The sequence below is a fragment of the Columba livia genome, chromosome 2 (assembly GCF_036013475.1).
Source record: "Columba livia isolate bColLiv1 breed racing homer chromosome 2, bColLiv1.pat.W.v2, whole genome shotgun sequence".
In the NCBI taxonomy this organism is placed as follows: Eukaryota; Metazoa; Chordata; class Aves; order Columbiformes; family Columbidae; genus Columba; species Columba livia.
The window spans coordinates 45,120,792-45,134,161 of record NC_088603.1 but is presented as its reverse complement, the minus strand read 5'-3'; the positions used below and the strand labels follow the sequence as shown (position 1 = coordinate 45,134,161).

General features: G+C 37.7%; 1 protein-coding gene across 2 annotated transcripts in view; it reads right to left on the bottom strand.

Annotated features, from left to right (window-relative positions):
* Positions 1–13,370, bottom strand: part of ANO10 (anoctamin 10) — a 126,873-nt gene that overhangs the window by 46,040 nt on the left and 67,463 nt on the right. For both annotated transcript variants that reach the window (XM_065051640.1, XM_005510019.3), the window contains exon 12: positions 196–312. In XM_065051640.1, coding sequence (XP_064907712.1) covers positions 196–312 — 117 coding nt within the window. The remainder of the gene's footprint in view (positions 1–195; positions 313–13,370) is intronic.

The window sequence follows — 13,370 nt, the reverse complement described above, 5'->3', positions numbered from 1 at the left end:
AGCTCTGCCACCACAACCTGCAGCACAGAGGTGGAACAGCCTCAGCGAGCTAATTGTGATATAATGCAAACAAGAATTTCAGAGTCCCCAGATTTACATACTTACCCACCTAAACCAAATGCGGAACCTCCCTAGTTTATCATTCACTTCAGACTGCCAACACTTTTGACTGTTATGCATGTCAGGTGCTCTTACCTGTTGTTTGAGGGCCTCTAGAGATTCAAATTCCAATTTGGCCAGTTTTATCTGGATATCTCTTGGTTTATCCGGAATTACAAATGCCATGATAAACTTTATTGCCAGTAGCAAGTGCTAGAAAAAGAGTGAAAAGAAAAATATTGTTCTATAGAGTTTGAAGCACGGAGAGAACAGCATAATATTGATATTATTGCCAGATTTTAGTAATAGAGGTATAAACAATTATTTCTTGTGACATGTACAACATGGATAGCAGACTATAACCACACTAAGCCTCAGCTACTCTGTATTTTTTTTCTATTTACAATCATTCATAATTTGAATATAAACACATACAGTTTGTCTTATTTTCATAATAACCCTATTTTTAGTATGTACTATACATTTCTAATTCAATTTTCTATTTTGATTCTAAATAAAAGAATGGCTTTTAAAACATATCACTGGTGCACAGAAATTAAATTGTGATACCTAGCACATATAATTCCACAATGAAATTTTCACATATGTATACACACACATATAATTACATATAATTAGATGCAATTATAACAACATGCACATGTACAAGCACACATGTGCACATGTCATGATACAAATGAAACAAGCACACTGTAAAAAATAGGAACCCAGACTTTCTGCATTAGAGAAGTTATTAAAAACTAAAAGCATTCCTCAGAAACGATTAGAACAAAACCAACAAAATTGTTAAAGAAATGGCACACTCATAAACAGAAAGTTTCCAGGAAATGGAGAATCATTCCACATAAATTATGACTAATTTGGCATCTTGTATCACAAAAGGTTATAATCTTACTTAAAAGAAAACAAGCATGAAGTTCCATTGAACCCAGTCATTGAGCAGTCTTCAAATTTCACTTAAACATTCACCATTCCCCTCATCTCACCAAAACCAACTGTCAAACTGTTAAATCAGTGGTTTTGTTTGTTCATTTTTGTCGAATATAAATATCATCTCAACAAGTGTCATTAAATCTCATTTTATCAAGGGCTGATCTAACACTATGCTGTATGTTTGCATGCAGGAATTTGCTCCTATCTGAAAAAACCCTGACCAACATAAGACAACACTTAAATATATGCACTTAACATTAAGTACGTGCTTAGGTTCTACTGACATGATGACACTCACAGACACGCTTAAATTTAGATTGCATATCCATATGACTAAACAAATTTCCCTGAATGTTTATAAAGTGTAGCAGATCAGTGCTACTTTCTGAAATGGATTTTGTTGAGCTATATGATCTTGATGCACTTGGGCGTCTGAATAGCAAGATAATAGATCAAAAATCCCTGAGATTCTGGAATTATGTGAGCAAGAAGCTATTACAGCAAAACCACTACAGACTTCACAGGAGTGGTAGTGAAACTCTAAATGAGCCAATTCCCATAAATAAGAAAGACTTAAGAAAACAGATAATAGTAACAAATAAGAGAACAACAACAAAGAGCCATAAGTGAAATTATTTTTCAAAATGTATTACAAAAGAAAATAGTTAGCAGGTCTAGGAACCAAACTGTCAGTACAAGGAACAATATCTAAAGAGGTGAAAGGAAGGCTGAAAATGAATGTAATGCTAATACATCATCAGCAAAAAGCAGAACACAGATTAAGAGGTTAATGAAGCAATTATCATATCCACTGTGTAATTCAGTAGGTAATACCGCATTATTTTAAAAAGTGATGCCAACAGTAAAACGTTCTCCCACTCACACAAATTTTGCTTTCCCACTCAACTCCACAGTGTCTGCTGCTAAGGAACTTTTCTTGCAAAAAAAAATTAATAACAATCAATGTTGGTTTATGCTAGAAATACATAACAATAAAAGATGTCTCAGAGATAGAATTGGAGGAATCTCTTAAATGGAAAAAGGTAAAATGTTGAAGACAATAATATAAAATAAGACAAAAAATATTCTTGTGCAGAAGAGAGTCATAAGGAATCATAAAACAAAGGGGAGTAATTAATCTACAGATAAAATTTTGGTTTGGAAAAAGGAAAATAAGGAGGGAGGGGGTTGTCAAATCAGGTTACAAATCCAACCATTATTTCTAACTGCACCCATTACAAGTTATGTTGTTTCCAAGAACATGCCCTTCATAATGATTACAAGAGGACTATTTCACTGTGAGCAAAACCCAGGGTAACATTCACACAAGCTGTAAGCTCTCTGATGCCAACAGCAAAGTCCTCTCCTATTTTGCATCTGCCAAGTGGGCACAGGGAGAAACAGCAATGAGTCTCTCCCCCTTGATAAATGCAGTGCCATCAAACTCTCTGTGGTCTTGTGCCAGGTGCTTAGAGAGCCAGAAGAACTCTTCTGTTCTGCAAAGCCACCAACGAGAGTAGAGGCAGCAGCTGTGTTTTGCAGCAGTGGGTCCCAAACCTTGCCTTTTCTCCAACAGAAAATGCAAATTAGGGTTAAATTCCTGGAATTTTAAACAGCTAATTTCATTTCTATAGTGGCCTGACTGCAGCAATTCCTGTCAAAATCTACTCAACTCAAAAAACCCAAAAAAATTATAACAGAAGGAATGGTTGTGTTGCTGGTTAGCTAATAAAGCACATGCCAAACATCAGGTTGGAGAGTCTAATAAAATTTTTTACCAAAAGCCCACTTTAGAATCTAATATTTATAAAATTTTTCAGTTAAAATCAGAAATCTGGACCTAGTCCAGCCTAGAACAAGTACATACTATGAAACAAGATGGTCACTAGTTACCAACTCTGCATAGAATCATTTAGGTTGGAAGAGACCCTCAGGATCATCAACTCCAACCATAACCTAACTCTGGCACTAAACCATGTCCATAAGAACCTCATCTACACGTCTTTTAAACACCTCCAGGGATGGTGACTCCACCACTTCCCTGGGCAGCCTGTTCCAATGCCTGACAACCCTTTCAGTGAAGAATTTTTTCCTAATATCCAATCTGAACCTCCCTGGTGCAACTTGAGGCCATTTCCTCTCATCCCAGCACTTGCTACTTGGGAGAAGAGACCAACCCCCTCCATGCTACAACCTCCTTTCAGGTAGCTGTAGACAGCGGTAAGGTCTCCCCTCAGCCTCCTTTTCTCCAGGCTAAACAGCCCCAGTTCCCTCAGCCACTCCTCATCAGACTGGTGCTCCAGGTAGGAAACCCTACACAAAAGGCAACACTGGGGAAAGGCACATCACTTTGAACCTCTGTTCTCTGCTGGTGTATGCAAAATGCCTTTCCAAATGTAAAGGAAAGGATCACTGCAAAATCATGTTACTGTCAGAGGAGAAGGCAGGGAGATCATTAGATTCTTTGCTAAGACTAAACTAAGATTAAACTAAGCTAAGATCGAACACTAAGAACAGACAAAAAACCCTCCAAACTTCTCTCTTTCTGTGGCAACCGTTTTTAGCTTTTAGCTTTGAGGGTCTCGCATCTTTGTGAGAGTAGAAAAAAGGCAGAAGGAAAGTGAAAAATAATTCTGTCAAGGGACCGATACAGGGAAAGAAAAATTTCATAAGGCTCAGGAAGTTCAATTAAATTAAATTGTCTTTAATAGACAGCAATAAAATAAATTTATGAGCAAATATTTCTGCAATATATGTTAAAAGAAAGCACGACCATACTTTCCTTCCCGCTTTTAGATTGAACCGACTTCATTACAGTGTCTTGCTAATGGAGCAGAATCATCACAGCTGAGGGACTTTAAAAAAGGCCTTTCTTCTGGTACAATGATAAATGCTGCTTTAAAAACCTCTTATTCCATACATTATTATGAAATTTTTGTAAAATGGGAATGAAATCTGCCTTGGTATATTTCTGACATGACTTTCAAAATTTCATTTTATTCACAGGCATGTCCAAAATCCTGAAAGGGAATGACAAATAAGTTGTTATTATGCACTGGTCCTTTTTCAAGACTTCTTCACATCTCCCATTCAGTTTGAGACTTTGTCTTCTCTTCCCACAGACATACATGGGCATACACTGTCCAGACACCTGCCACAATCTGCATCCTCCATCTACCATATTTACCCCCAAACCAGCATAACCCCACATTCCTGCATTTCAGGCAGAACAATCTTCCTCCTCCTCCACAAAAAAACGGACCGAAGTGCCGCCTCCCTGCCTCAGCACCAGTGCCTCTCACCACTCCAGTGAAGTCGGTCTCAGCTCTCGGCTGGAATATGTCCAGTACAGGTGAAATGTTCACACACTTAAACCTGCTGTGCTCCTTTAAGTCCCTACAAAGCACAGAAAGATGTTTCAGAAACTTAGAACTTTGCCAAGTTTGGGTGGTTTTCTCATAGGAGCATCATAAAGCATGTTCTTGAGATCAGTGTAAGCCTCCTACCTCTGCGTTGCTACTTCAGAGCACAGATGCAACGCATCTTCTCAACACAATAGTAATCTTATTTGTATATATTTATACAGATCTGTTTTCTCCTTTCTTAAGCACAGAATCACAGAATGTTAGTGACTGGAAGGGACCTCAAAAGATCATTTAGTCCAATCCCCCTGCTGGAGCAGGAACGCCTAGATGAGGTTACACAGGAACGCGTCCACGTGGGTTTTAAATGTCTCCAGAGAAGGAGACTCCACAACCCCCTGGGCAGCCTGTTCAGTGCTCTATCACCCTCACTGAGAAGAAGTTTCTTCTCAAGTTTAAGTGGAACCTCCTGTGTTCCAGTTTGTACCCATTGCCCCTTGTCTTACAATTGGTTGTCACCGAGAAGAGCCTGGATTCATCCTCATGACACTCACCCTTTGTATATTTATAAACATTAATGAGGTCACCCCTCAGTCTTCTCTCCTCCAAGCTAAAGAGACCCAGCTCCCTCAGCCTTTCCTCATAAGGTAGGTGCTCCACTCCCTTAATCATCTTGAAAAGGAGGAAGGCACTTATATAAAAATGCAAAAACTCCAAACTGGAAAGCCCATCCAGCAGGGAGAGTTTCCGTAACTAAACAGAAGCTTCTTACAAAACAGGGCAGAAAGTGTAAGCAGAGATGGCATTATCTGGCCCATTTATAACTTGGAACACAACCTCCGTTTCTTCCTTTTAGACGATGGACACAAACCCACAAAGGCTGCCCAAGGAGAACTGGTGCATTTCTGACAACATCTCACAGACCATCAGAATGGTAAGGGCACATCATCCATCCTCCTATTGACCGCACTGGCACGTTTGTGAAATCTAGCCCTGCTCAACAGGGTGCTTAAGTTTATGTCAAGTTCTAAACATATCTATACATCTGTTTATGTTCAGAAAAACATTTAAGCCCAGGCTTAAAAGTAGATTAAAAGAATAATGTCCAAGTCATTTGCTGAATCTGCATCTGAAAATGTAATGGCCGAATTGCAATTTCTATTTTCTTTTCATGGGAGTGGTAGGATGTCACGTACTAAATTCACCTGTCTGAAGAGATGAATGTTGGCTTGGATAGAGTCTCCTTACATTTACATTTCTCAAATGACCTTAATTAGTGATGAAATCCTGGTCTATATTTTTATTACAAACCCGCTATAAAGCCTAACAAGTAGAAATCTGTGCTGAAAAAGATACCAGGCTTTAATATGCAGTTCTCAGGCATACTTCAATAACAGAAAGAAGTATTAAGCTATGGCATGAGAAATGGGGTTATACACACATTAGCAGCACTGGCCTCTAGTAGCACTGATTCCAGCCATGTCCTGGCTTTATACCTCAAGACTACTGAATTGGCTTCTTTCAGAGGAACTCAATTTATTATAAATACTACAGTTGCTTCATATAACTATCACTATTGAAAACAAGCTGATTCCAGACCGGCACTCCTTAGCAAGAAGCTAACAGGTAATACAATATGAAAGACTAAAAATTCAAGGTAATCTCTAAGAAAGCAGATTCTCTGTTGATGTTTCCAGGAAGAAACTGCAGTATCATGTTAAGCAAACGAAAAACAAAACAAAGCAAAACACAAAACAACATCATCCACTAGTGAGGGAGCGAGTCTCTTCTGCCTTTATGTATTTTTGTACTCCCGTTTTCAAAATAGCTCTAAAGGGAAAGCTGGAAAACAAACAAAGCAAGTCAGTCCTACTTCTGAAACTTAGTCCCACTCTTGCAAAGCCTTAGGAAGTATTTAAACCAGACACAACTTTGGACATAAGTCATCAGGGCCAACCTGTTAAATAAATAAACATTCTACCAATGCACACGCTAAAAACCATCAAAGCACAAGCAATCTGATCAATTGCATAGTTTTGACAATTTTTTAAATCTTATGGCACTATTATATTTTCTAGTAATTAAATATTTTTAAAAACAAATTTTCTGATTATCTATACATTATTTCTCAGTAATGTTTAAAGCACAGCTGTTATATACCATATTCAGTCACTAATGAACTGAAGCATTGCCTGGTTTTATTTGGCTTTTTGAAAAGTTTCAGATGCCCAACTGTTCCCCATAATTTTCTCCAACAATTAAGATGTGAGGCAGCCTGAAAATCTATAGAAATTTTATCACCAACTTATCTGATGCTGGAAAAAAGCCACTAGTTCTTAATTTCTCATCATTTACATATCTATCCAAGGCTTTTATAGACCTTTGACACTGTAATTTTTAAGCCTACTTTCAGGTTACTTTTTCAAGACCCAAGTGTGGAAAAAAAGAGGGATATGGACTGGTAAAGTGTCTTATTTAGATACCCAAGCAACGCTCTCCCCTCTCTCCAGGCAAACTGCCATTTTTGCATCTATCACTAGAAATTATATATTCAGCAGGTTCTAGAAACACCTGCTGAAAGAAAAAAATTCTAAATAAAAGAACTTCTGATATCAGTCTTGCACACAGACTTCCAAGTGACTGTAGCTTAGGAAAAAACAGTTACCTTAATAATCTTTGTCTTATAAACACAGCATATTCTGTGATCCAAAATATTTTATGATACAGCACACTTGCACAACTGTCTCTATAAAACTACAATATACACAAACGAGCATTTCAGAAACGTTACAAGATGTGATTTTTCTCACATTTGTTTCATCCTGTAGTCCATTCAAAAGAGATGAAAAAAAGCACTGCAGGTGTAAATTTGTCTTGGACCTTCTAAGTATTTGCTAATGGTTAATTTCTCAGTAACTCAACGGTCTTGAAAGCAGCATGATAATGCACCCATCTCTATGTTACCGTTTAATAATCCCGAAATGTTTTGGCACAACTCTTATCTCAATTTATGGCTATGGTTTAATAGGAACTGGGATAAGAGTTGCCAAAAAACGAATTAGCTGATGCTGAATGTAATGAACAGAAGAGCTTTGATCACACTCTGAAATAAACTCTAAATGAAAACTGGAAAGAAGTATGCCCATGCAATTAAAATTGACAGTATGATTAATACCAACAAGCCATATGAAGTGCCTCTTAGCTGATTGCTAACATTACATATTGGCTCCCATTCTGACAGGTATAGTTTATTGTCAAAATGCCCCAATGTTCCACATCAAGGGAGGAAAATAAAAAAGTTTGCTATTTTCTATTAACCTAAAAAGACTTATACTTCTTTCCATATTTAAGTCATGCATCTTTCTCTAAGAAAAAAAAAGACACAAGTAAATCACAGCATATGTCATTGTAATTATGCATTGTAAGGAATTCTCTTTGTCATGTCTCAGAAATTCCTCCTCGGTTATATGACCGGATGACCTGGGGTTAGTAAGGAGATTCTGCCAGGGGTTTGAAACTACTGTAAACCAGTTATGTGATAAACAGTAATTGTCTCCTACTGTAGGTATCACAGATTTCAAGAACTCTTCGCTCCTGCCTCAATTAAGCCTCATTTGTCTTATTGCAAACCAAAGTGGACAGGTGTAAAACTCCCAATTGAGTTTTGGACAGACTCAGCAAAGATATCAAAATTTACACATATGAAAGTAAACCCACCATACTTTAATAAGCCTTGCAGATGGTCTTCCCAAAACTGTGTGTTAGTTCTGGAGATTGTGAGACAATCAGACTTGTCAATCTGACTTTTTCTTCAGTTTATGCCAGGGAAAGATGATGTTGCATCTACATTAGAATTTAAACTATTTTAAACATTGAAATTGATGGTTTTATCTGTCACCTTGGCAGCAAGTAACACAAAAAGTAACTGGGGTTTAGTTTTAAGAGCAAAGTCTCAGCCAATTATTCTTCAAAGAAGCTTTTACCTTTAACTGCAAACAAGTTACCTGACTAGATGAATCACATTTTATTTACAGATATTTGCTAATTTCTCTTGCAGCTGCCTGGCTTTACATACAACTGTCTTATGATGCTTTCGAAGCTGATTTGCAAGAATATTTTTCCTACTGAAAAATCCATTCACCTCACAACACCAAGATAAGTAGAAGAGCTGTATCTGAATAAACACATTTATAACAAAACAGCATATTTCACCACACTGCGAATGCATCTTCATTGTATGATTCAAAATTTTAGTCTAACGCACAGCTTGCTCCTGTGTATTCATCCTATCATAACTGGCATGCTTTACTCCACTTCAGTTTGAAGCTGAAAGTCAATTCTGTAGGGCACGGCACAATTTTTAATCTGGACCAAAAGGTGAATCATGTAACCTTAAGTAATGAACAAAATGTCTGAATCATGACTCATCAGAGAAAAATAATGGTATTGTGATGTATCACACAGCTTTCCATTCAGCTGGAGTATTTTAATTAAACATTGCAGCAGGTGTTTGGATATGCTGCCAATTCCTGAAAAGCTTGCATAAAAACTGTATCTTAAAAAAAATAAAGACCTGTACATCCTCAAGCCCTCTTTATCTGTCCTTTCTGCAAATGGGTGTTCACAAAATGACACACGATTTTCTCTGGTTTGTAACATCAGAACCTGCCCTCCCTATAGAAGAGTTATCCATCAAAGGTGTTGGAAGCTAGCCATGCAATTCTCACATCAACTTTTGTGGCCACGGCAGATCCATGCAGCGGAACACAGCCCAGAGTTTAGCCTTAGCTGCTGATCAGCTTGTCAGGAACATAACTGGTCTGTTCAAGCTGACAAAAAGAGAATCTTTAACTGCGAGCCAAATCCACGTTTGAGACAAAATACTGCAGTTAATGCAGATAGATCCCTTTGTAGGCCATATGCACGCAACTGAGTTTTTCAGCAATAACACACCTCCTAGCTTCAGCTCTTCATGAACTCACAGAAAAGCAGCCTGTGAAGCAGTTCCAGAACTTCTTCAGGAATGAAAAGCCCATCAAAAGGTGCAGACTCCAGAAGAGAGGTGGGAGGAAACAGTGGAAGACAGGAAGAACAAGCCATGTTCACTACAGTAGGCAGTAAGCGAATCTATCAAGTCATTCTATGAGCTAAGAATACGAGTCAGAATGTAAATCCCAACCTTGAAGACTAGAAAGCAGTAACTCTACTGTACATTGGTATACACACAGCTGCATCAGTGCAGTACTGTTCTTCAAAACTAGACTTAGAGTAGCATAATTCAATGCTTACTGCTTGACAAATTCTGTGGGCATCTGGAACATCTCAATAATCATCATGTTTGAATCAGGAAGACATTCTCAATTGAATTGTGATGTACGAGAAGAAAAGAATACCAGCAAAAATGATAATAGAGCAACAAAGGCAGTTATTCACTCGTTTTTTTTCCGAGACTTGGTAGTTTGGCCCTTGGAACTACAGGCCAAACAGAAAACCAACAGTTTAATCTCAGCAGTGCAACAGCTTTAGCAACCTGCAGTGAGCACAACTTTTTAGCTCCCTCCAAATAGCAAGGCTGAAAGAAAAAAAAAAAAAAAAAAGCAGAACTACTTATAGATTCAATTAGAATTTTAAGACCATTTGGGAGTCAACTTTCAGCAAGGGCTCAGCATCACTTTGTTGCTATGAAACACTATCACATAGGAATAATCAGCCATGAAAACCTGCAGCTGACTCATTCTCTGGCTGAAATGATCTCAGCTGAGCAGGCCACTTTCAATTTGAAATGAATTAAGTAGCAATTCTGAACATGGCTCCGAAAGACGCCTCGAGCATCTCAAATGGGCAATGCTGAGATGTCAGACAAGATCTTGGACCAGGGACTGAATCTGAGCAGGTCCTTGAGTAACTATAATATAATATGCAAGCAGAGACAAGTAGGAAGCTGAGACTTATCATGCATGAATCTCAACAGAGCTAACCAGTGCTATCACAGGAATCTGAAAAGTCCAGAACTGAAGGAAGAAATTATCTGTAACTGTGACTGGTCTGCTACTCATAATTAATAGGGGTAACATGGTACCAAAAATGACTGTGTCTCAGCATCAAAATTCATTCCGGGAATGAGAGAAACCTGTGAGGAGGCATTACCTCATTACAGGAATAACTTCTAGCAGTGGTGCTGTGAACCTGCTGTGAAGCAGGAGGATGGTGTTACAGAAGTATGTATCCTGCAGGCCACAAGTCTTGAACCAGCCCTGGGTCTGCATAGATATACTGATGAATTATTAATCGGGTGACCATTTGTATTTATTCATTTTCCTTATGATCAGACTGAAAAGGGATTCTCTTTCTTCCTTGAGTTAAGGAAATGCTGAAAATGAAAGTATTGTAGAATGCCTTTCCTTCAGCAACACCAGCCAGCTCACCATCTCCAGGACCTGCTGTCCACAAAAGCGACAAAAGGTCATAGCACTTCAAATCTTTTATCCTAACACAGGATCCTTCAACAGTTGCCTGAATCTTAACTAGAAACAAGCTAATAGCACAGTGAACAGGCAAAACACAAACAAAATTTTCAGGGTTCAAAGTGTCACTTTGCTGCGACCCTGCCTTTTTGCCTTAGACGTCCTTCAAGAGCTGTTGCTTGAGAGAAGAAATCCATAAAACCTCTTGGCCTAGATTTTGTCTTATATATATATGTATATATATATATGTGTATATATATGTATGTATATATATATATGTGTGTTCTTCGATAATCCAAACACACACATCCTTATGTATAAAAGAAATATTCCTCATATACTCAAAAAAGGTTAAAAAAAATTCAATGGGAGAACTTGTCCTGGAACGTTTGAGAGATGTGGCAGTACTTGAAGTTGCTGGGTTTTGTGACATAACATCTAAACAATTATATTCTAACATAGTAAATTGTCACACAAAAATCCTAAAAGGTTAAAGTCATGTCAGATCGCAGGCTTATAAGTCAGTTTTGCTACTTCATGCTCTTTTCTTAACATCTCATCTGGCATTTTTACTGGGAGAAGGAATATCAGTACATTACAAATATAGGAAAAAAAAATCATTAGTCAAACAGTATTCAAAAGTAAGACCTTCCAGCATGACATAATAGTATTATGAGAAGAAAAAGAGTACGTTTTCCTTTCAACCCAGAAGAACATTTCTTTGATAGTACTGAATGGTCCTGGGTTCGACAAGATAACTTTGCTGTATACAGCAATTTAAAATCCATTTCTATGATGAATCATTTTAGCATCCTTGATAACTAGCACTCTCAAACCAGAAACAATGTCTTTACCAGTCAGCAGACATATACAATGAAATTACATTGTTTTGCTCGCTTCCAATGGGAATAAGCATATTACCCTGTCATCTCAAACCTGCAAAGCATCTGGATCCTTTTCAGAATTTGCAGGGATGCCAAATGTAAACCAGAGAGGTACCAAAAACTGTACTGCTTCTGGTTTTGCTTTACATGTTCATCCAGGCAATGATTATTTTTTTTCCTGCCTACCTGATCTTTTAAAATCAGTTACTATGTTTCAAACACATTATACATGTATATGACTGTATTTCATCCTGGTTTGGGTTTTTAGAAACTCTGAGGTTTTCCATTGTTGTTTTGTGGGAAGGGACTTTTTTGTTTTAAGTAACTTTGCATCTTTCCATGTTATGTTTGCTTATTTTTGCTTAACTTCACTTGCACAGATAAAAGGTGCTAGTTAATATGGTTCAAAACAAAACCATTTAGGGACCACTGACACTCAAGAATCTTGTGAAGATGTAAGCCAATATTTAGCATCATTATTCTTCCAAGATAAACAGACTGAAATCACATAAGTTGTCAGTGTTTCTTTGTCAACTTGGGTTGCTTGAAGTGAATACAAAACATGCTTTAGAATTCTAGAATGTGATTTCTAAAGGAAAGAATGTCGTTATGGAAAGGTTTACTTGATTTTCTTGCTATAACACTGAAGGAGATACAACAGAGGTTGGCTTTACAAAACAAACAAGATACAGTTGCATTGATCAGAAGTGCTTTGTTACCCTGGTCTGTCAGAGGTTTGATTCCTTGATCTCATTAAGGACATGCTTGGTTGTTAGCAGGGATAATCTTCCTGACAATGCTTTGCTTTTGAGGGACACAAATTTCATTTACTATGGCTGGGTTAAAAGTTCACCTCTCTCTTTCCTTCCCTACTTTTTATTCCCCACGATGCCAGCAATCTTATCTTCACATGGCCTATTAATTTTTTTTGTCCTTTGATTATTTTTTTAAAGCTTAAATATATACAGCTGACCTTTATTTTAATTTAAATTCTCCTTCATACTTTGAGACTATTTTCAAACTTCTTATCTCCAAGCGAACTTGCTGCTGCACAGTAATACCAGCCCTTTGTGCACTGTCAGCAACAGGACATGCTTAATAGGATGAATTACTGGGCTCCTCTGATGAATCTGTAACTTGCACAGCCCGTTCTCAATGTATTGCATTTAAAAATGCACTCTAATGACTTTTCTTAGGGACAAATGCTCCTACGGTTCTATGCGTCTGAAGCCCTCAACTCAATTCTCTATACCTGATGTCACAGTGAGAATATAGCCACTCACATAAATAATGTGCCGCCCATGTGTAATCCAGAAGATCAATGCACAAGACCCCTCGTTTGCATCCAACACGGCAATCCTGGCCCAGGAGATTTTAATAGTTCAGCCTATAGGGTTACTACAAGAATTATAAAGATTCAGCCTCTAAGGAATTTCTATAAACATGAAACATGGGGTGATGGCTCGCATTTTGTTTTTGAGCACTATGTGTGTCTTGTCTTTCTAGATATTTGCACAGCAAGAGTATTTTTAAAAATAAGGTTGATTTAAAACCATTCAATTTTCTGAACATATAATGCTGCTTGTAACATTACACATAGTTGAGTT